At 44.6% G+C, this 24,175-nt stretch overlaps 1 protein-coding gene across 3 annotated transcripts in view; it reads left to right on the forward strand.

Moving 5' to 3' along the window:
- The window catches only part of PRICKLE1 (prickle planar cell polarity protein 1), a 102,757-nt gene extending 87,581 nt beyond the window's left edge, over positions 1 to 15,176 (forward strand). For all 3 annotated transcript variants that reach the window (XM_070410398.1, XM_070410399.1, XM_070410400.1), the window contains exons 2-8: positions 3,446 to 3,629; positions 5,436 to 5,549; positions 6,157 to 6,294; positions 6,926 to 7,129; positions 8,365 to 8,551; positions 9,375 to 10,238; positions 13,317 to 15,176. In XM_070410398.1, the coding sequence (XP_070266499.1) occupies positions 3,498 to 3,629; positions 5,436 to 5,549; positions 6,157 to 6,294; positions 6,926 to 7,129; positions 8,365 to 8,551; positions 9,375 to 10,238; positions 13,317 to 14,176 (2,499 nt within the window). In that variant the 5' untranslated portion in view covers positions 3,446 to 3,497 and the 3' untranslated portion in view covers positions 14,177 to 15,176. The remainder of the gene's footprint in view (positions 1 to 3,445; positions 3,630 to 5,435; positions 5,550 to 6,156; positions 6,295 to 6,925; positions 7,130 to 8,364; positions 8,552 to 9,374; positions 10,239 to 13,316) is intronic.
- Positions 15,177 to 24,175: the final 8,999 nt, after the last annotated feature.

A 24,175-nucleotide genomic window follows, 5' to 3' on the forward strand; every position in this document is an offset into this window, starting at 1 on the left:
TGATGTGCTATGAGACAGTGGTAGGCTTAAGAATATATTCTGGGTCTGCTGACCAGTACAGGTCATTTTAAAAAAGAAAAAAAGTCAGAATCCAAAATCAAGGTTTTTTTGTTAGTAAAGAAAAACAGTAGCCAGTGGTAAAGCATCTCTTACCTCAACCTGGTAGGTGGAGGTCATGCTATGTAACTTTTATTTTTTTAATTTTTTAAAAATATTTTTATTGATTTCAGAATAAATAAGAGGGAGAGAGAGATAGGAACATCAATGATGAGAGAGAATCATTGATCGGCTGCCTCCTGCACGCTCCCGCAGCCCGGGCATGTGCCCTGACTAGGAATTGAACTGTGACTTCCTGGCTCATAGGTCGACGGTCAACCACTGAGTCACGCCAGCTGGGCCTTTTATTTTTCTAATGTTTATTTTTTGGTCAGCTCTGAGAACTTTCTAATAAATGTAGTGATTTGTTATTTTGTGTAATTATCTGCTGACACAAAGGAAAAAGAAAGAGGCTTTCTCCAAATAATCAACTCTGAAGCAACAATTCATGAGGCCATTGAATTTTTATAATCCTTTTAACTATCTTCTCCGCGAAGTCCCTCTCTGGGCAGCGTGGACGGTCTCCCATCCAGTGCTGTCCTTTTGGGTGCCTGCAGTGCAGTCGCCTAGCTGGTTCACCAAAGGAAAGGGAGCTGGGGTGACAGCTCCACCTTCGGGAGGCAGAGTGGGGCTGAGGGCTTTGAGATCACAGGCCGGGTTCTAAGGGTGCTGCCAATGACCTTACTGACCTTGGACAGCTGACCTGTGGCAAATCACTCTGAGGCCGGCTCCTCCTCTGTTAACAAGATACACCCTGATTGGGTTGCTTGATGTGGCGATTAAAGGCCATAACACTAACAGGTGAGGCCGAGAGAACTGTGTTAGCTGTCAGAGCGCCAACAAATGAAACCAAAAGCCGTGCCTGTGATACAATGACTGTCACTCAGGTCCCTTCGGTTGGTCTCTCCAGTGCTCGGTGTGCGTTGTGGAAAGGCTGGGAGGGTGTGTGCGAATTGCAGGCCTGAGATGTGGCAGCACATCCAGATGATTGGGAGGCGGGGGACTGTGGCCTTCAGTGCAGAAGTTGATTTACCTTGATTAGGATAGACATTTATGTACCTTCTCCACAAAACGCTAATCAAGGAACACAGCCCTCAAAGGAACTCAGATCCTTGGCAATCTGCACCTTTGTGTTACCTTAGAAAATCTATGGTTTATCTTCATTTGTGGTGTTTTCTCTTGTCTTATAAGATCATGACACTTAATTTTTAGGTCTTATTTAATATTTATGTTCTTTGTAAGTTTGTGCAGAGTAGATCCCTTAGTGTCTTCCTCCTAGGCCAGGTGTGTCAAGGGACAAATAGGTATATTTCATGATTCAGGTGAAATTGCATTGCAGATACCCCTTCTCCTGGGGAGGTGTTTGAGTTACTAATTAAATTCTTCACCTCTAGTTTGGGACATATGGAAGCTTTTGTTTGTTAGTGGTGTGTGTGTGTGTGTGTGTGTGTGTGTTTTTAAACGAAAGCAAAAGACCAAATCCAAGAAATGTTCTGTCATTAACACATTCTTTTTTATTGAGGAGTAAGTGCAACGCCCCTGTGTTTAGAAAGCCTTTCCTAAGACATGAATGAGCTGCACCTGTGTGAAATGATGGCTGTCTAAGAGGTCATAACCTCCCAGGGGTGGTGTAGGAAATGAGGTCATCTTTACTTTTTGTTCAGGGTGAATGAAAGTTAAATTTATTAGTTGGAATAATATCTACTGTGTGGCTTTGCTCCTGCTGCTGGGAAAGATCACAGCCACTGGGTGTTTGGCCTTCCATTTGTATCCTTTGAAAAACCGTACGTTTTCATAATCATAGGTTTTAGTAGGTAACCTTTTCTAACGATAAGTATTTAGAGTTGCGTTGAGATAATCACTGATAAATGACTCAGTTTCAGTCTGGAAGTGTTGGGGTTTTTCCTACCTGTTTAAGCAAACAAGGGAATTTTTTAAGGCAGAATAATTTTTGGAAGTCTGATATAGCAGGTACATAGTAGTGGTTCTCAACGTTGGCTGCACATTAGAATCACCTGGGAATCTTTTTAAAATCCTGATTTCTGGGCCTCATTCTCCAGAAATTGTTTCTTTGTTACTAATGTTGTGGCCCCACCCCATAACAAAGAAACAGAATTTCCGGAGGATGGGGCCCAGAATCAGGATTTTAAAAAGATTCCCAGGTGATTCTGATGTGCAGCCAAGGTTGAGAACCACTGGTCTAGACTCTGGCTTTTATTTTAGCTGTGTGACCTTGGGCACGTCACTTAACTTCCTTGAGCCTTGTTTTCTCTAAACTTGGGTTGGGCTAATTATCTAATTTTTTTTATAGAGGGAAAGGGGCAGTTATAAAAACCTTCATCTGATTCTGAAAATCTTATATCTTTGTTTCTTCTTGGGGCCTTGGGATGAGGGATGATTTTTTTAAATCAGGAAAAAAAACTTATAAGGAACATACATGGTGATGACAGAGTTCCCTGGGATGTAGGCAGGGACTGTCACGGAGACACCTTTATAGCCCTTTATCTGAGGGGACTTCCTTCAGACCTGGACCTCCATCCTACTTTGCCCAATAGCAGGCTGATAGCATGTCACACATAGTAGGTGCTGCATAAGGTTTCAGTGGATGCCTGCTAATAATGCAGCTCAACACTAATAGTCAGCACACTGGGTTTTATTTTAACCTCGCGCTTGGATTCAATTATTTTTTGTTGAAGGAACTCATTAATGAATGTCTGGCTGACTTCAGCCCGTAGATAGTAAGGGCTTGCAGATTTAACATGCTATATAAGGATTTAACTGTGCTATTTCCACCCAATGAGTAAACTTAGTGTCTCTCAAAACTTTATTAGAAACCTGAAACCTAAGCAATTTGGCCCGTGGGTCCACGCCGCAGGCAGCAGTGCCTAGGTGGGGAAAATCGATGAGGAAATGTGGGGAGTGGAGTGGGGTCTGGAGCCATTTTTCATGGCACGTAGTGGGCAAGGTGGGAAGAGGCACAGTCCCCGCACTTTTTTTTTCAACTCATGGGACTTCACAGGGATGTTATTTGTGGGAAGTTTAATCTGATGTGTCAGGCAAGGCAATTTTCCTAAACCTTTCCAATGAATAATTGTGTGGAGAAGCACCTTCGAAGGACCACTGGGATTAAACTAATTTTGGTGGCATCTTCTGAAATGCGGAGCTGGGAGGGGGCTATTTCTGCATTATGGAGCCCTGATTTTAAGTGTCAGTGGGCCTGAGGGCTGGGGGCTCGGGGTGGTGAACTAGTAAATTGGGTGTTTTCTGAGGGCCCAGCTATATGTAAACAAGCATCAATAAGAGCCATGCCTGCAGGTTTTCAATTTGCTTTTTCTTATATTGTCCACAGCAGCCATTGTTTGATGTCCTGTGACTGAGAAAACCAGCCTCTGAACGTTGCTATGCCTTTGGAGATGGAGCCCAAAATGAGCAAACTCGCCTTTGGGTGCCAGCGAAGTTCCACGTCAGATGATGACTCTGGCTGTGCGCTGGAGGAGTATGCCTGGGTGCCGCCCGGACTTCGACCAGAGCAGGTGGGAACCTGGTCACCCCGTGTTGTGTTTTTTAATGAGTTAAGATTTTTAAAGAATTTCTAGCAATTTATAGAACATCACTGCCACACTGACACGCTATACCCTCCTCAGTCCTCTCTCTCCTTTGGATGGTTTTACAGTTTTGCTTTTCAAGGTCATACTTGGTTTCTCAATGAAAGTTTTCTATTCCTCTTGGGCTCTTGGGTCCAGAAGCCCTAGGAGGATGCTCTGATGATCGGAATCCAGAGCACTGCACATGCGTTTGTTCTGTGGGTTTCTGATGAGTACCTTTGCAGAGAATGAGAGGAATTTAACCTTTTGAAAAACTTGAGTAGCAACAAAAAGGTAATAAAAGAGGCAAGTTTCCACGCCAGCTCTCAGCAGAGCTTTTGCTTTGGAAGAGAGGAAATGCAGAGCTGGGAGAAACCATCTGAGTTGACCTTTGATAACCTTGCACATAAAAGAATCTGTCACCACTCAGTGTAGATGGAACACTAATATCGAAGAGCTAATTTGGGGCTTTGTCTGGATTGTTATTTTAAGGAAGACGAGAACATTCTGTATGTCTATTTTTATTTTCCCAATGTCCTTATAATGATGAACTTGTTAAGAATTGCAGGTGATAAATATTATCATGTGGGCTGAGGCATAGTTTGAAATAAAAGGTGCCGAATGGGTGTGCAGTTGCTTGAATTATGGCTGTTTCCTGTTTGGTGGAAACTCTCCTGAGAACAGGGGCTCCTCATTCTTCGAGGGCCTAGCGTCATACCTGGCACCCAGGTGTTATCAGTGTTTTTATAGCTGCAAACGCTGCTGTCGCTGATATAGTGGGGAGAGGGTGGAGTGCCAGTGCACTAGATAGGAAAGTGATATTTTGACAAACTGCTTATTAATAAAGAACCCCTGCCCTGGCCGGTTTGGCTCAGTGGGTAGACCCTGAAGGGTCCCAGGTTCCGACCAAAGGCATATGCCTGGGTTGTGGGCTCGATCCCCAGTAGGGGATGTGCAGGAGGCAGCCGATCAATGATTCTCTCTCACCATTGATGTTTCTCTCTCCCTTCCTCTCTGAAATCAATAAAATATATTTAAAAACAAAACAAAAAAAGAACCCCTTCTAGAAGCTTAGGGTGAGTAGGTTTTGTGAGATACTAAGGTATTGAAGCAGGGCAGGCCCCCAATTCCCCAATCTCCTGTCTTTCTTTCTTGAATCCCTTCTTTCTCAGCACTGTGGTACTCATGAAGGGATGCCTCTTTAAATAAAACAGAAAAAAATGGAGTTCTCCATTCCAAATGAACCAGGTCTAGCTCAGTATGGCTCCCCTCAAGTGTCTTTGGGGAAATTGACTCCGGTATTTAGAAAATAACACCCATGGAAGCAAAGAAAGCCGATGCTTAGAGAGAACCCGATAAGGAGAGTTTACAGAGGGTAACAAAACAGCTTTTTGTCCTTGTAACATGTAAAATTCAGAGATCAAATTCAGTGTGCTTGTGTGCTGGTGGGGTTTGGGACAGTGTCACGCAGCCTGTGTGGCCATTTGTAGCATTCACCCAGGACTCTCTGTTGACCCTGGGGAATTGTGGCATTAAATGTGCATATTTTATGGCGTGTAATTTATGATGGCCCTAATTGTCACTGCAAATTACATTCCTGAAGAGGAGTTAGCAGCTGGGTGCGAGTTGGCTCAGCTGGTCTTCTCATTAGCACCAGAGGCCAAACCTTGCCCCTGCAGGGACAAGTAACTTTTTAAGATGGAGTGAGCTAAGACGCTCACCTTCTCTATGTCTTTCTTTCCCTCTCTTCCTCAGATCCAGCTCTATTTTGCTTGCTTACCAGAGGAAAAGGTTCCGTATGTTAACAGCCCTGGAGAGAAACATCGAATTAAACAGCTTTTGTACCAGTTGCCACCACATGATAATGAGGTAAAATAACAGGAAGAAGGCTAAGAAAATAAACACGAAGCATTGAGATGTCCCTCATAAACCCCAGCTCCTCCCATCACTTGCCTTTCTTCAGTTAAAATGTGGCCGGAGAATACAGCTTTCCATTCTTTCAGCAGAAAAGGGTGTCAGTGCAGTCAACACAAGTTGGTTTTTATAGTGTTTGCAGCCACCCACCGACGCCCAGGGGCCTGCAGGTGCCTGAGATCGCCCCGCCCCTTCATCCAGGCTCAATGCCTCACGGTAGTTCAGGCCTGGGAGTTGACTTGAGTGCCTGCAGAAGGGAGAGCAAACGTGGCAATTAAGTTTAAACCTTTTGTAGAAAGGTTAATATGTTACATTGTTTTAGAGTCTCTGCTGACAAGAGTTGAAATTAAACATTTCATATTTTAAGAAAAGAGTGTTCTTTTACATTGATTTTCCCTTTTGCTAGAGGCTGTAAGGTTTTGAGTCAATGAAAGGTCAGGTGTTATTTCTAAACTGGGGATGCACGGGGGCAGGCCATTAAGTGAGCCCTTCGTTTCTGGAAATGGAGAACGGGTGAGGGGAATGCGCTCCACGGTGGTGCTTCTGTGTTCCTTCCGCGAAGGTGCGGTACTGCCAGTCTCTGAGCGAAGAGGAGAAGAAAGAACTGCAAGTGTTCAGTGCTCAGCGGAAGAAGGAAGCACTGGGAAGAGGCACCATCAAACTTCTGTCCAGAGCCGTGATGCACGCCGTGTGTGAGCAGGTAGCCCTTTCTAGAACGAGCGGCCTGTGGTGGTGATGTAGATGGAGTGAGTTGGGGGTGGGAGGGTGACAGGGCCAGCACACGTGTGGGCCCCAGAGGCCTCCAAAAACTAAGCCAAAGACAGGCAGCCTAGCTCTTTATCGAATGGGGATTCATGTTTATAACTGGCTACACTGCCGTGTATGACAGGGAGTCGGCTGCCCTTAGGCAAACATCGGGTGACCTCCTGCTCCCCCTAGGGTCCCGGCAGGTTGGGAGGTGCTAGGGTACACCTAGTGTTCACAAAAGGCAGACATAATGAAGACCTTCAGATCCTTACCGGCCACTCTCAGCATCAGAAACGCATCCAGCAGGAGGCTGGCTCAGGAAAACCAACCAACCTTAATGGAAAACCAACCAACCTTAATGTGCGTCGGCCGAAACCCTTCTTAGGAACAGCCTAGTGGGGAAGTCTGAGGGTGGCCTGCTCATTTCAGCTGAGAATCGCATGTAATCCAGCATTAAGGAGCTACTTAATCACTCGCAGAGGGGGAGAAAAATAAAAAGCTTTCCTGACAAATTTGGGATTTAGTGGCAAGTGGAGAGGCTGAGAATCCCGTCATCGCAGGAGGATCGTTCTTTCTGTTTTCAGTGCGGGTTGAAGATCAACGGAGGCGAGATTGCCGTGTTCGCCTCGCGGGCGGGCCCCGGAGTGTGCTGGCACCCGTCCTGTTTTGTCTGCTTCACGTGTAACGAGCTGCTGGTGGACCTCATCTATTTTTATCAGGACGGAAAAATTCACTGTGGCAGGCACCATGCTGAACTGCTCAAACCACGGTGCTCGGCATGTGATGAGGTAAAAAAGTTCACCCCTTAACACTGGGAAAAATAAGCTCCCAGTCGGCCAATATTCCACTGTGCACATCTAAGCAAAATAAAGAGCGGGCCCAGGTGTCTGTGCATCGATAAGTGGGAGGCTCTTGACGGATGGGAGGGAAAAACAAGTGGCAAGAGGAGTGGAGCAGATGATCTCATTCCTGGGAGGGGAAGGGGGGACAAACCAAGACTGTACACTTGTTTGTATACATCCAGTTAACAGTGGTTACCTGTGGGGCATGTGGGAAGGGATGGTGGTGTGAAAGGAATTTTTTTCTTAAGCTTTTTATTTTAAAGTCATTTTAGATTGACAGAAGAGTTGGAGGTGTTAGAGGTCCTTACACCCTCTCCCAGCTTTCCCTGTTAGTAACTTCCTCAGCATTATGTGCATTGAAACTGAGAAGCTAATATTGCTGTTCTACCATCAACCAAACTGTACACTTTATTTAGATCTCTAGTTTTGCTACTAATGTGTCTTTTCTATTCTAAGATCCAATCCAGGGTACTTCATTGCATATATATATATATATATATATATATATATAATTTGTGTGTGTGTATGTGTGTGTTTTTCCTGAGTCTCCTTCACTCAGCGACAGTGAATGTTCAGTTTTTTCTTTATACACTTGTTTGGGTTTTTTTTTTAAGTTGCTTTTTTTTTCAATAATGTGATATTTGAAAATTTTTTTGAAACCAAAAATGAAAAGAATCGAGTCTTTAGTCTGCCGATGGCCACCAGGTCAAGCGAAGCAGCAGCTATACAGTGTAGCTCACACAGCCCAGCGTCTGGATTGCTGTAAATGTTGACTCCACGACATTTTTATGAGTTTTCTATTAAAACACAGACCACTGAATCATTTCAATGTTAATGTCTTCTTTGCCAGATTATGCCAATAAAATGCGATTGGGGAGCAAAATAATGACCAAATTAATTATCTCCAATGAAGAAATCTGTTTTATTTTTCAATTATGGTTGACATTCACTATTATATTGGTTTCAGGTGGACAGCATAGGGGTTGGACATTTATAAAGTTTGAACAAGCACTTAGGTTCTCTTTGTTCACATTTTCAATGACTGCTCTTGTTTTATAGCTAAAGCGAGGTAGAGGAAAGCTTGGGGCTGTAAGAAACAAGGTTAGCCATCGAAGCGGCGTGGCCTTGGAAATAGCTCACAGTGTTTTCTGTCTTCCTCTGCTTTCACATTCCTCTTACAGATAATTTTTGCGGATGAGTGCACGGAAGCGGAGGGTCGCCACTGGCACATGAAGCACTTCTGCTGCCTTGAGTGTGAGACGGTCCTGGGAGGGCAGAGGTACATCATGAAGGACGGCCGCCCATTCTGCTGTGGCTGCTTCGAGTCTCTGTATGCGGAGTACTGCGAGACCTGCGGCGAGCACATCGGTGAGTCACAGCCCGGCCTGTCTGCTCAGGCTCCTTCCCATCAGCCTTTAGGATTCTCCACAGTCTGTTTTGTTTTTTTTAAATTGAGGTATAATTTACATACAGTGAAATGTACAGATCTTAAATGTTTCAGTTTTATGAGTTTTGACAAATGAATATAGAATCCGTTCTCGTTTGAGGGATTTGCCTTCTACAAAGTTGCCTGACTTACAGAATACCGAGCATTGCTCCTAGGGGAAATACAGGGATAGGTTCCTGCCCGTCCCTAGTCACATATATTGTTGGCTCATTAACATTGAACTTGCAGCCAGCAGCACTGTACCGTGTGACTGACTGAAGCTTATCTAACACATGTGTTTTTTTCTGTAGGGCAGATCACAGCCTTCTTGTACTTAGGATCACTAGACAGCATTTTAGCACAATGCTTGAGGGTCTTTTAAATAGCAAAAGCACCCAAAAAGTACAAAAATCTAAAGAAAACATGGTATAAGTAGACCACGAATATGCCACTTGTTGAAAGCACAAGAGCAGAGACAAAGGCAGAGAGTCACCTTGTTTGACCTCACCTGGGAGCATATATGTTGGTCAACTCAAACTTTTGACCCCTCTGCACATGTCCGCAAATGACCTTGAAAACTGCAAGTATTGATTTGGGGGTTACAAATAAATTTTAGCAGGTAGGCAATTCGCAGATACGGACTTTGTGTGACCCACAACCCTATCAAGAAGCAGAACATTCCCATCACCCCTCTTTCCATCTCTTCCTTCTCCCTTTGTCTCAAGGTTGAACTATCACCTGTTGTTCTATCCTTTTTCAAAACAGGTGTGGACCACGCCCAGATGACCTACGACGGGCAGCACTGGCACGCGACAGAAGCCTGCTTCTCCTGTGCCCAGTGCAAAGCCTCTCTGCTGGGGTGTCCCTTCCTCCCCAAACAAGGTCAGATCTATTGCTCAAAAACGTGCAGCCTCGGCGAAGACGTCCACGCCTCCGATTCCTCCGACTCTGCGTTTCAGTCCGCCCGGTCGAGAGACTCCAGAAGAAGTGTCCGGATGGGCAAAAGCAGCCGGTCAGCGGACCAGTGCAGACAGTCTCTCCTCTTGTCCCCTGCTCTCAACTACAAGTTCCCTGGCCTCTCAGGCAATGCCGACGACACCCTTTCCCGGAAGCTGGATGACCTGAGTCTGTCCAGGCAGGGCGCAGGTTTTGTCAATGAAGACTTTTGGAAAGGCAGAGTCGAGCACGAAACCCCAGAAGACCCCGAAGAATGGGCCGAGCATGAAGATTATATGACGCAGCTCCTCCTCAAGTTTGGTGATAAAAGCCTCTTTCAGCAGCAGCCCAACGAGATCGATATTCGAGCCAGTGAGCATTGGATATCTGATAACATGGTTAAAAATAAGGCCGAGTTAAAGCAAAATAACCAGAGCCTCGCGAGTAAAAAATACCAATCTGATATGTATTGGGCACAGTCCCAAGATGGCCTGGGAGATTCTGCGTACGGCAGCCACCCAGGCCCGGCAAGCAGCAGAAGGCTCCAGGAGCTGGATCTGGACCATGGGGCCTCGGGATACAATCATGATCAAGCACAATGGTATGAAGATTCCCTGGAGTGCTTGTCAGACTTGAAACCGGAGCAGAGCGTCCGGGATTCTATGGATTCTTTGGCTTTGTCTAACATCACAGGTACGTAATCTAGGGATTATGTGGTGTTTGGAAAAAGAGCCACTAAAAAGTCTGTTGTGAAAATTTACCGTTCAGCGCTAGGAGGGGCTACATTAATTAAAACTGGAGACCAAGGGAAGGAAGGAGTCTTATCCAATGCCAAACACCGTATAGCAAAACAAACATGCAAATGTGTGTGCATATATGTACACACACACACACATATGTATATTCATACATATTCTTAATAGATATATACTCTTTTTCTTTAATATATATATTTTATTGATTTCAGAGAGGAAGGGAGAGGGAGAGAGAAATAGAAACATCAGTGATGAGAGAGAATCATTGATTAGCTACTTCCTGCACGTCCCCACTGGGGATTGAGCCTGCAACCCAGGCATGGGCTCTGACCGGGAATTGAATGGTAACCTGATTCATAGGTTAACGTTCAACCACTGACCCACACTGGCCAGGTTCATTACACTTATTTTAAAGAGGAAGAAACTGACTGACTTCGATAATGGAGTCTGTATCTGTGTCTTAAAGATAACTGTACTCTTTGGATTGTACTGTATAAAATTCAAGTTATTAAAATCAGTCTGCCACTTTATAAGCTCATAACATTTTTTGTATTTCCCTGCATTGCCCTGTGGCAACAGATAGCTCAAAAATAGCTGAATAGTTTTTAACCCAGAATATAAAATAATTTCACTGTAATGTTTTCAAAGCACATTCCTATCAGTTATCCATATTGTATCCTTAAAATGACCTTGAGCTGTAGAGAGTGGATATTATTGCATTTTCTAAATGAAGAACTTGAATTACCAGAGGCTAAATGCTTAACTGCACAGAGGTTTTTAAAGGCAAGATCAAGCCTGGAACCCAGATTCCCGCCTGTATCTCATATTTGCAATAATTGTCTTTGGATGCAAAAATGTTACCTGGCTAATTATAGTCAGACAAATGACATCCAGTCCTTTCATAAAGGTGACATTTCCGTAATGTAGACAGGAAAGGCTTGATTGAGCGGCTGCCCGCCGCCAGGAATGCCCCTGTGCCAGGTGCTGCAGCGGCAAGGAGGGGTGAGCCAGCGACCCCCCGGGTTTCTGTTGGACTTGTCAAAGGGGAGTTGAGCAGCAGTGGATGAGACTAAGTTATGAAGCACCTCCTGTTTTGTTTTTAAAATTTTTTAAGATTTTTAAATTAATCTTTAGGGAGCAGGAGAGAGAGAAAAACATGTGTTCTCACACTGACTGGCTGCCAGCCGCATGCCCCCTACCGGGGATCAAACCTGCAACTGGGGCATGTGCCCTTTTGGTGCACGGACGACATTCCAATCAACTGAACCACACTGGCCAGGATTAGCATCTCCTGTGTTTTAGGTCCTATATTAGGAGTTTAACGTTTATCAAAAAATAGACATCATTTGGTACACATAAAGTGTTAGGGCTAGACATTCCATAACAATACAGACTAAATTAGACTCCCTTTAGAAAGTAGGAAGTTATGTAGTACCTACTAGACACCAGTCCACACCTGTGCTTACTGTCACTTCCTGTCTGCTGGGTATTCATTATCTTTACTTGCCTGGGCCCTCTTAAAAAGGGGGAACAGTATCAGTTTTGGGAAAAGTTTCAAAGTAAGACTAATCTGGAGATGACATGTTATTTCCTGGGTTGAAGGGGAAGAAGACTGGATGGCAGTCTAGGAGAGGGGCTGGCAAACTTCTTCTGTGAAGGGCTAGATAGACCTTCTGGGCCACACAGCCTCTGTTGCACATACTCAGCACTGCCATTGTGGAAAGCAACCGTAGATAATACGTAAATGAGTAGGTGTGGCTGTGTTCCAATGAAACTCTATCCACAAATAGGCTGTGGGCCGGATGTGGCCCTTGGGCTGTGGCTTGCTGACCACAGTCTCGGTATGCAATGAGGAAAATGAGTGTAGGGGTAAGAGGAGGACAATAACAGTGGCCATGTGGATGCAAAGGAAGGTACTGATGGAGATGCTCAGGTGAAGCAATCTGGCTTTAATGGATTGAGAGGCAGAATTCCTCCATGTCATGTGAATAAAGTACAGTGGGGCCTTGACTTACGCGTGCCCCGACTAACGAGTTTTTCAAGATACGAGCTGTCTCTCAGCCGATTTTTTGCTTTGAGTTGCGAGCTAAAATTCGGGTTACGAGCCAGCTTCAGATACCCCACCGCTAGTTGGCGCAGCGAACGTCACAGTGAACGCCACAATATCAGCCCAGCACAGCTGTGGGCAAACTACGGCCCGTGGGCCAGATCCAGCCCGTTTGAAATGAATAAAACTAAAAAAAAAAGACCGTACCCTTTTATGTAATGATGTTTACTTTGAATTTATATTAGTTCACACAAACACTCCATCCATGCTTTTGTTCCGGCCCTCCGGTCCAGTTTAAGAACCCATTGTGGCCCTCGAGTCAAAAAGTTTGCCCACCCCTGGCCCAGCATCACGTGTCTCACTCGTTCACTTTTTGATTTGGCATATGAGTAATTTGAGTTACGAGCTCTGTCACTGAACGAATTAAACTCGTAAGTCAAGGCCCCACTGTAATCATGAGATTTTTTTAAAATAAATTTTTATTGATTTCGGAGAGGGAGAGAGAGAAAGAGATAAACATCAGTGATGAGAGAGAATCATTGATCAGCTACTGCACGCCCCACAGTGGGGATCGAGCCCACAATCCTGGCCTGTGCCCTTGACCAGAATCGAACCTGGGACCCTTCAGTCCGCAGGCTGACACTCTATCCACTGAGCCAAACCAGCTAGGGCTAATCATGAGATTTTAATGAAGAGCTTTTACATTGTTGCTGTTCATGCCATGTTCTGTAACTAGTGTTTGGCTCCAAAACAACTGGACTCCTAAGAAAGGCTGTGCCCTTGGGTCAGTAATAAAATTCGTACCTCCTCTCTTTATATGCAATGTTGCGTTTACTTGGTGGGTGGTAATCAAATATTGAAATTGAGGAGAATTTTCTTTGAAATGCTTCCTTTCAGTAGCTTGTTTGTAATAACTGTCAGACTATTAGGGTCACTGAGACTCACACCTTGTCTTGGTTTTTCTCGTAGGGGCTTCGGTGGATGGAGAAAGTAAGCCAAGGCCATCCTTATATTCTCTGCAGAACTTTGAGGAGATAGAGGCAGAAGATTGTGAGAAGATGAGCAACATGGGGACTCTGAACTCTTCCATGCTGCACCGGAGCGCCGAGTCCTTAAAGAGCCTCAGTTCAGAGCTGTGCCCAGAGAAAATCATGCCCGAGGAGAAACCAGTCCACCTGCCAGTGCTCCGAAGATCCAAGTCCCAGTCCAGGCCCCAGCAGGTCAAGTTCTCCGATGACGTCATCGACAACGGGAGCTATGACAACCTGGAGATCCGGCAGCCCCCGATGAGCGAGAGGACGCGGAGGCGAGTGTACCACTTCGAGGAGAGAGGGTCCCGGCCTCACCACCACCGCCGCCGGAGGAGCAGGAAGTCCCGCTCCGACAACGCCCTGAACCTGGTCACGGAGAGGAAGTACCCGCCCAAGGACAGGCTGCGGCTGTACACGCCCGACAACTACGAGAAGTTCATCCAGAATAAGAGCGCCCGGGAGATCCAGGCGTACATCCAGAACGCCGACCTCTACGGGCGCTATGCCCACGCCACCTCCGACTACGCGCTGCAGAGCCCGCAGGTGCCCCGCTTCCTGGGGCTCTACGGGGAGGACGACGACTCCTGGTGCTCCTCCTCCTCCTCCTCCTCCGACTCGGAAGAAGAAGGCTATTTTCTTGGACAACCGATCCCTCAGCCCCGGCCGCAGAGGTACGCCTACTACACAGACGACCTTTCCAGCCCCACGTCTGCACTCCCCACGCCTCAGTTTGGTCCGGGCATGACTAAACCCAAGAAGAAAAAGGGACACAAGGGCAAAAACTGTATTATTTCTTAACCCAGTAGCTGTGGAGGTCCTGTCTCAACTTAGCCATTAACCCTCTTGACTCATATCCTTTTTCTTTCGTAGGAAAATTGCTAAAATAGTTTAAAGTGCTTTGCCCATGTACATGAGCCCCCCGACTGCTGTTTACAGTGTCAGATTAACACTCAGAAGGTGTGATTTCTCCCATTTACCCTCCTCGGACGGTGCCAGTCAGGTACATTAGGGTGTTGCATAGCTGCTTCGGTTTCCAGTCTGCAAGAGAATCTTCTAGAAACTGTCATAAGGTGATTGGACGAGGTTTCTGATTTTAGACGACGGAGAACTTCAGCCGCCTTTGTAAAGCAATAGTGTTTGTCGTTGTCCACGCCAGGTTGGCCCAGGCCTGATCGGTCTGTCTTGTGCGGCATGCACGTAGTCACACTGACCCAGCCAACACTGTGCGCCCCATCCCACGAGGCCACCTCGTCCCCTTGCAGTCCTCTTTAGCCAGGTAAACTTTGTATTATTGTATTAGCTCCAGCTACAGATTGAAAAACAAAACAAAAAAACTTTGCTATTTATAATGTAGTATTTCATAGACTTAAGTGTATTCCTAATTTAACGGTGCAAATATTAATGTACATAATGTACAGTTCAGATTTTAAAGCTGATATTTTTATATCCCTGAATTGCAAGATGTTTGTTACACTGCAGTGCTAGATTTGTTAGGGAACCAGAAACAGCATTTATGGATGAAATGATTGCTTGTATTTTAGTCAGGGTTTATAAGTCTAGATGGTCAAATTTATATTGCCTAGTGATGGAGAGTTCAATTTTTTTGATTTTTTCCCCCCAATATTAAAAAGGCTCTGTATGCATGGTGGGGCTATGTAAATAGTCTTTAAAACTATGGCCCTATTAATCTTCCGAGTGTTATTTATGGGTCAAGCAATGTAAACTGTATAAATGTAAAAACAAACAAAAACCCCATATAGACCCCTGGAATATATGGTAAAAACAAGTAGAAACTGTTTGGGTGGATGTTTTTTTTCCCCACTTGGGGATGGTGTGTGTGTGGGGCGGGGGAGGTCCCATTTTTAGCAAGGTGGTGATTATCTCATGGGAAGAGACCAAAACTACAAGGATCTGCTTTTTTGTGGCAGAGGACTTTGTAGATTTATTATTTGAAGAGAGGTTATTCCTTTTCATCCCTCCCTTCCAGCTAATTTGTTAGCTTTTAGCAGCAATTTTGAAAACCGGGCCTTCTGATTATGTTTTTCTTTTAAAATCTTTAAATTAGAGGATGCTGTACCACTGACTATTTCAACTTAATAGGAGGTTCTATTTCAAGGGAAAATTATCTTGGACTTGAACTAATGAGCTGATATTTTGGTATGTGCCATTCTTGCACATACGCTGCAGTCCTAGCTAAGGTCCCAGTGGTATTTTGGACCTTTTGGAAGGTATTTAATAAACAATAAATAATAAATGACCTACTTTTCTGAACACAAATTTTTGCAAACATATCCAGACAGCTTCCACTTTGCTCCTGCGTTTAGGCATGATTTCTTTTCCCGTTCTTCTGCCGTGAACAGACCACCATTTGATACCTGCACGTCTACTGTCCCTGCTAGTAGGTGGGAAAGAGGGCTTGTGGCACAGAGGCACGGCTGTCCATGTTTACTGGAATGAGAAAAGCCGCTAGGCCTTGGGAAGGAGCCACACGAATCCAGTAGGTAACCAGAGGTCGGCGGCATCCTTTGCACACATCCCTGGACACAGCAAGGCTTTGTATCTGGGCTACACAGAGCCCTTCAGAAACACACCACTGCTGAGAGCTCTTTACTCAGTAACTCTATCATCAGTTCCCTGGTCTGGTTCATTTCAAAACATCAACAATGAAAAGGAAATGCATGCCCATGGCAAAAAAATTCAAACAAGCACGAGTGTCTCCTTTCTACTCTTCACCCCCCCAGTCCCTCAGACCCCCTCCCCAAAAGTAACCACTGTTATTCATTCCTAGTGGAGCCTTCAGATGGTAAAGCCTAGTTACATAAACACGCCTCTTAAAAACAGCAGCAAACTATGCACGCTGAGACTTGCTTTTTCCACTTTACATGTGGACATTTCAAATTGGTGCATATAGGCCTACCTCATGCTTTCAGTGACTGCATAATATTCCACTTTTAGATATACTGTCATCCACGGAACCTTGGTGCTGGACCCGAATTTCCTCATCGACACCTTATCCTGCACTGGCAGGTGTGCACAGCAATGCTGAGCAGCACACTCACTGGGACAAAGGCTATGCATGTAAAATGTTGATGGGTATCAACAATTTTCCTCCAAAAAAAGTACCCTGATTTACATTTACACTAATGATGTATGAGAATCCTTATTCCATTGCAATCTCACATAACATAGAAACACGTGGTTTTTTTTAAACCTTTTTGGAAGCTAATGTTGCCAAGAATGGTCATCCTGCATGGAGCTGGTGTCCTCCTATTAAAAAAAAAAATGGGCATCCCTTAGAAAAGACTGTTGCTATATGGTGCTCATATAGCAGCGGTTCTCAACCTGTGGGTCGTGAACCCTTTGGCGGTCGAACAACCCTTTCACAGGGGTCGCCTAAGACCATCCTGCATATCAGATATTTACATTACTATTCATAACAGTAGCAAGATTACAGTTATGAAGTAGCAATGAAAATAATTTTATGGTTGGGTCACAACATGAGGAACTGTATTTAAAGGGCCAGAAGGTTGAGAACCACTGTCATAGAGGATGGATAACAAATAATAAACAGGTCGTGCTTAGCCTGAGAAAATGTGGTTATAAATGAAGTCACTGTCCTCAGTGGTTTTCAAGTGATTCTCAAAAGATTAGTTGCTTTTGCTTCTTCTCACACTTCATTTTTTGCATTTCCTTTTATAAGGGTTAGATTGGCAAAGGCTTAAGAACATGCAGAAATATTTACTCACAATGATAATGTAACCCTTAAAGCTTACTGACAAAGGGAGAAAGGAAAGCGACTGCCTTGCAGTTCTATAAAGATAAGAAAATGAAGCATAGTTGCTAAAAGGTGTGCATAGATTCACTTAACAAGAGTGCAAAATGTGTGGTCAGTCACTAAATGCTAAAATTTGGTCCCAAGGTAAACCTCAGATGTTAAAACACTGCCTCTAATCTCTCAATGGGTGAAGCAGAATCCTAATGGTTGCATTTCCCTCACTTCAGGCCAAATTGGAGAACATTTAGTTTATGATCCATGGAGGGACGCTGACAGAATGACCGCAGGAACTCCGGTGTGTGCTACATGCCGGGGACCCTATGAGTGGGTGATGCCCACTATGGCCTGTCCTTAGCAGCCCTGTTCAGCTCTGCCAACGCCTGCCCGTGGCTTCCTTTATGGAGTCAATCCATCTGGTATTTGATCTTCTCTTTTTCTCAGTATTGTCTTTTCCAAAGAACCTGCCTTCTCAGGATGTGCCCGAAGTAGGACAGCTTCAGTTTTCTCATTTTTGCCTCCAGGGACATTTCACGCTTTATTTGCTGTAGGACCCACTTGTTTGTCTTTCTGGTGGTTTAGGGTGTCTGTAGACATTTAACACTGTATTTCACATGAATCCATTTTTTTCTCGCCTGCCTCCTTCGTCCACCTTTCACATCCATACATGGTAATTGAGACTGAGAGGATGTGGGTGACCTTAGGCTTGGCCTCTGATAGCAAATCCTTGTTCCTAGTGATCTCCTAATTCCTCCACTGCCTTCTCGTGGCAGTCTCCATGGGAATTCATGACTGGGCCAAGATAAGCAAAATCTTTCACAATTTCAATGTCCTCATTGTCTTTGTTAAACTTGTGTATTTCTTCTGTAGTCATGATTTTATCTTTTTGCTGTTCAAATGCAGTCCTATTTTGGCACTTTCATTTTCATCAAAAGTTTCGAATTATTGCTACTTTCTTCCCATAAGATGCTGTCATCTGCATATATTTAGTTATTGATATTTCTTCCACTAATTATCACTTCCTGAGTCTAGCTCAGTTTTTCATGTGACATGTTCTGCCTACAGATTAAACACATAGGAAGATCAGGTGCACCCTTGTCTGACACCTTTGCCTATAGGAAACTATTCCTCCATATTCTGTCCTGATAGTGGAGGCATCAGGACAGTTAAGGGCTGAGGCACGCCCACTTTCAGTGCAATCTGTAGCTTTGCACAGTCAACGCAGTCAAAGGCTTTACTGTGGTCCAGGAAACACAGACCGACCTAAAACTCTTTGGAACACTCCTTTTAGCCCTCATTAAAAGGCAATGATCCGTTCTCTGTGTGCATTTGCTATTCTTGACTCTCTGCTTTCTAGTTCCCGAGTTAAATAAAAAGTTCCAGAAGTGAAAGGAGATACCATGTGTTGTCTAACCCTTTCACTTTACATACAAATCATGGGCCTTTTTAAAAGGGTAATAACATTGGGCACCCACGACTGCTGGATTTCCACACATGGCACACATCCCTGCCCAATTGGTGTGGACTTATTTCAGGAATGCCCAGGAAATCTCACTACAAGCATTATTAACATAGTGTGGGCACACTCGTGTATTGAGCTTCATTTCTAATGGACACTTGACTCCTGCCACGAAAAGGAGAACCAGGTTAGTAGCCCCTCAAGAGAAATTGGGAATTTGAACATTTGTGAAATATCCCAGTTTTGAAATACTAGCAACTAATTCAAACATTTCTAAAACATCGTGAATAAAATAAGCCTGCCATCAGCAAGTCTCCAATGCATGAGTCATAAATTCAAGAGCCTGAAGCTGATCCCCCTAAACCTCGGAGCTGCCTAGGGGAGGCACAACAAATTATTGTTTATAGAAATACATGTGACCTTTTTGGATACACAAAGAAGAAAATTTAATGGGATAAAAAAATTACACTAAGAGTCTCATCAATTCAATGTTAGTAACACAATTATGATGAACTATTTTAATTAGCCGAATGAGGAAATTGCTAATAGCCTAGGTAGGTTCTCTAGCCATTCTTTGGACCTGTTTAAAAGCAGAAGGCATGCTCCTGCCCAGTCCACTTGGGGTTCTGCAATCTCTCACACATTGGGAAGGCTTCCAGGTAAACAGGGCCAAGGAGAAATAAGCAGGAGCAAACTGAATTTTGCACCTCTGGGCTCACATATTGCCAAGGTCATAAAATCCTGAACTTTTCAGGGGAATACAGTGTAAGGGTGGCTTTCACAAATAAGTATGGAGGGAAAGATAATGGAACTGGTCACAGGATTAGAGCCAAGTTATTCTTTTTAAACAGACCTGTTAGAAGTTCCATTACAGGGATCAATTTTAGCCTCAACTTTGCTTTTTGCAAAGGAAAGTTCACATCTCCCCTGCTCTGTGTGCATGGGTGCTGTTATGCCAACTTGAGACTTGCAGCCCCTTCCCTGGAAGCATTTGATTCCAGACAAGTTAGTACCATGAAGAACATGGAACCAGCATAAATGCTGATAACTTGTTTCAGCATTTTTATGGAAGTGAACCAAGAGACTGGCCTTGAAAAAGATCACTAGGCTAACAGAAACCCACCACCAGGGTGCTCTTGGGAGTGGTGCAAAGCACGCTGGACGCCAGGAGTCAGGAGATCCGGGTGAGGAGACGCACCTCCCTCATTCATTCGAGCAGGTTGCGTGCTCTGACCCAGTTTCCACTCTGTAAAGTGAGAGCCACACCATCACCAAGGCTTCCTTCCAGCTCCAGGACTTGGTGGAAACTGGACTGAATTTTTCAGGTCAGAAAAGTCTTCCCTCTCAGCAGTGTCATTTCCCTTTTTTTGTGACTTTCTTTTACCAACATATCTGTCCGGCCAGGATTCCAGAAAGGATCCCTCCAAAGACCATGGCTCACGGGATCTGGAAGTTTTAAAGAAAGCTGGTGCTTTTTAATATTAATGCTTGGGATTCTGAGTGAGCAAGAGGTTACTCTAAGTCGTGAGCAAGTTTGAAGATTATCTCCCCCCAAAATGCATATGCTTCAAGTCAGCGTTAGCCTCGTTAATTAGACAGTCTGAAGACTGCAGCGAGTTGTGTGAAAGGTATCATCCTCCCTCATGTTATTTCTCCCCAGTTACCAGGATGAAAAGGAAGATTTTTTTCTACATCTCAGAGGGCTGCTATTGGCAGCAATCTTAGCCTGGAATCTCCAAACATCATGTAAGCAAAGCGGAAAAGGTATTAACTATATTTAATTAATGTTGGTTCCTAGGAGAGTTGAATTACCAGGTTCATGCCACTTAAATGGCTCTTCTCCAACTCCAACAGGGGTCCAGGGATAGCACCCATAGAGCCGAGTCTTGGGCTGCACTGGCCATGGGGGCTGTAACCCCACATGCTACTTGCCCCTTAACAACTACCCCTCATGAACCTCAAAGGTGTTTTCTACAACAGCTCCAAAGCAGAAGTCATGGTAACCAATACAGAAGGTAGCAGTAACAGGATATAGTGACCACCAAGCTTTTCCACCATTTCCAGGAACAATGAATTCAGAATTTAAAGATTTGAGCCCTGGCCAGTTTTGCACAATGGTTAGAGCGTTGGCTGTCGCACCAGAGGTTCTTGGGTTTATTCCCCAATCAAAAGCACATACCTGGGTTTCGGGTTCGCTCCCCTCCCCTGGTCAGGGCGCTTTAGGGAAGCAGCCAGTCAGGTGTGTCTCTTTCACATCAATTTTCTTCGCTCCCTTACTCCTCCCTCTTTCACTCTGTGAAAATCAATGGAAAAGGTATCCTCTGATGAGGATTTAAAAAAAAATAAAGATTTGAGTAAATCTCTAGCATTCCCACTTCCAGCAATCTGACCTTAAGGCAAGTTATAACTTCTCTTGCCCTTGAATGTAAAATGAGAATACAATTCCCACGGGTTTATTACATGGGAAAATGTTCGTGAGTCAAAAAAACACTAGAATGTGACTCTAACCTTGTTTAGATAGTGAAGTAACTGAAAAAATGGTGCTTTTCATAATCCTATAAAGTATTTAGTATATTAAACCTGATACACAGTTTAAGCCACATCCAATATGGTACGCTAGATTCTACTGTAAAAAAAAGTAGCAAGATACAAAGTTTTAAAAATGGGAAATTCCTACCAAAGTGGGGCTAGTCCCACACACCTACCCTAGCTTAGCAGTCAAGGACATTATCCCTTTGCCAACATTCCCACCTCAGCACAGAGGCGGGGCAGGAAGGCCATGGCCATCAAGCTGCCCCGGGGATGAGGAGATGCTGGGAGGAGGAGATGCTGAGAGCGCTCCATCTCTCCAGGGCCCTGGGATGGATCAGGTTGCTCCGATGTTCACACAAGACCACCTCTTGACTGAGTAGCCCTGCAGCAATGGAACACCACCTGTGACATCCGTGGACTGCAGTGGTGGGGTGCCACGTCGCACAGCCCGTGGCACAGCTAACATTCAGTCCGGTCTAAGAGAGGAAAGGGAAATAAAAAACTTGAGCACAAAACAGATGCCTCAGCCTGGTGAGCTGCTCGCTGACGGACTGCATCTTCTTCCATTCCACGCCCAGCCTCGGCCCTGCCTCCCACAGCCCCATCCACTGGGGGCTGACCCCCACCTGGCTTCAGAAGCCTTCCCCACCTTACCCACCAGACAAGCACAGGCTGTGGGCAGAGGGCATCTGGGATCTGGTGCCAGGGAGGAGCCCAGGTGGCTGGAGCTGGACGACTTGAAGGTGTCGCAGACATTGGGCCAGTGTCCTTCTCAGGAGTTTGGTCACGAAGGATGTACTCTTCCCACTTGGAGGATGTAGGGACAGTCATTGGATCCTCTCCCCTTCTCAGGCAGCTTGCCCGGCCTCATGCTCTCAGTGAACCTTCAGTGCTCTCACAGTGGCAGGGTCTCAGCCAGAAAGTTCATAAGTGAGGGTGCCAACAGGTGACCCCAGAAATGGGCCTTGGGCCAAGGGAGCTTTCCCTTAAGATGCAGTCCTGAAGGCCACATGACCATTGGCCAGGGCAGCTCTGACACTTTTCCCTCCACCCCATCTTGTATGTATTCTAACCAGGAAACACAGATAGCACATGGGTAACCTGGGCAGTGGGGGCATACCCCAGATGTCCTCTTGCAGCAAGCGTCTATATATGTTGTGGTTATTTTACACGTTCTTGAATGTATATATTTCAGAAAACCGCTACCATTTCATACATACACACACGATTGACAGCTTAAAACCTTATACAATTTTAATGATAATGGTCTATCATTAGAACACCATTAATCTGTGGGAACAGAGCTCAAAAAAACAGCATGCTATAGATTCAAGCTGTCTCTACTACTAGACAAATATGCATGAGGCTTTAATATTTCTCATCAAGTGACATTTCAAATATGACTTGAAACAAATTCAGTGGACTGGCAAAGCCTTTTATACAACCAGTCCCCATTACTCCAAGATCAATTATTACAATGGAAATGTGGGACTGGTGCCACCAGCCAAGGGCAACTTCAGTGAAGTCAACCCTCCATTATCATTTATTTGAGCAAAAGTGAGCTGCTAACAAGAAACCAATCATGTGGCTTAAACAATAAAAACATTGATTCCTCTTTCATGCAACAGTTCAATACTCCATTTGGTCACGAAGGGATCCAGGTTCCTTCCATCTTGTCCTCTGCAATAAACCAAGGCTGGGTTGTTATTGCTTCAATTTTGGGAAGGGATAAAAGAGAGCATGCAGGAGGCATATCTATTGTCCTAAGGGTCCCAGACCATAAGTAACAGTACTTTCACTCAAATTCCATATGAGAGAATATAGTCTAACTTGGTCACACCTAACTACAAGAAAAGTAAATACAGTCCTAATGAGGCAGTTAAATTACTCAATTTTGACTCCATTACCATGGAATAAGGAGATAATATATTCTAACTACCTTAGTTACTAGCCTCCCTTTTTTTGTATCACTGAATTGAGTAACATCAGTGCTCTCAAGAGAACTGGTAGGAAGGAGATGATAAATGTACTGTGCTAACCCACAAACCTTGGTGTGGCCAGGAGAATGTGGTCGTTACGGGAGCTCCGGGTGTCAGCCTCAGCAGCATTACAGCCGTGCAGCCACCTGGGTGGCCAGCATCCTGCAACACTGAATACTGTCCACCAAGAATACTTCAGGGATGGTCAGACCACCATCTCCAAAATGTTTGCCAAAGAACTGTCAGTCTTAGAGTTTAGGACCATTGGCAGGAAGCTCTGAAAGGAAGCTGAAACCACTACATAATATTTCAGCAAGGTAGCAGAGTCCTTTCTTAAGGGGATCTGGCCTCCCCTTCCTTCAAGAGGTTCTGCGTCTATGAACTGGCTCAGGGCTAGGAAGTGGCTGAGGGTGTATGAGAAATCAACATTTTTGGCAAGAATAAATAAATACAAAAGTAGTATTTTCAAACCTCATTGTTAAGTAGGAGAGAAAGGACAAAGTTATAAGCATTCAAAATTCTTCACATTCTGCTCTCACCCTACCCTTTTCTACATTCGTCTCCTACATCTTCCCCAACCAGCTTCAATCCCTATATTGTCCCTTCCTTCTAGACTTCTAATACTTCCCTTTTTCTGCTGGAATAAGACCCAGGTGTTAAATTTCACTTCTTTTGTGAAGTCTCAATAAATTTGAATCTCTAAAACATCCCAAAGGATGCTAGGAACTGGGGTCACAAAGACAGCATGCTTCCAGAGCCCTCCAGAGGTTACTACAAAGATCTGGGATTTTAATCCTGCAGTTCTCTGAAACCAGGCTCATAATTACACACCCACTGAGCACTACTCTGGGCTTGACTTTATGTTTAACTGCATTCTCAGATATCAAGACTCCCTATGACACCAAAGGTAGTAATACTTCTCAATTCTCAAACTTCCTCCATCCTGCTGAGTGGATGAACTGAACAGTAAGGAGTAATCTTGCAGTAGAAAGGAAGAAAAATCTACATTTTAGCAAAACACTTCAAGCCCATTAAAAAGAAAAACGACAATCCGA

The sequence above is a fragment of the Myotis yumanensis genome, unplaced genomic scaffold (assembly GCF_028538775.1).
Source record: "Myotis yumanensis isolate MYYU_CA2020_CCGP unplaced genomic scaffold, mMyoYum1.0.hap1 SCAF_3, whole genome shotgun sequence".
Taxonomy (NCBI): domain Eukaryota; kingdom Metazoa; phylum Chordata; class Mammalia; order Chiroptera; family Vespertilionidae; genus Myotis; species Myotis yumanensis.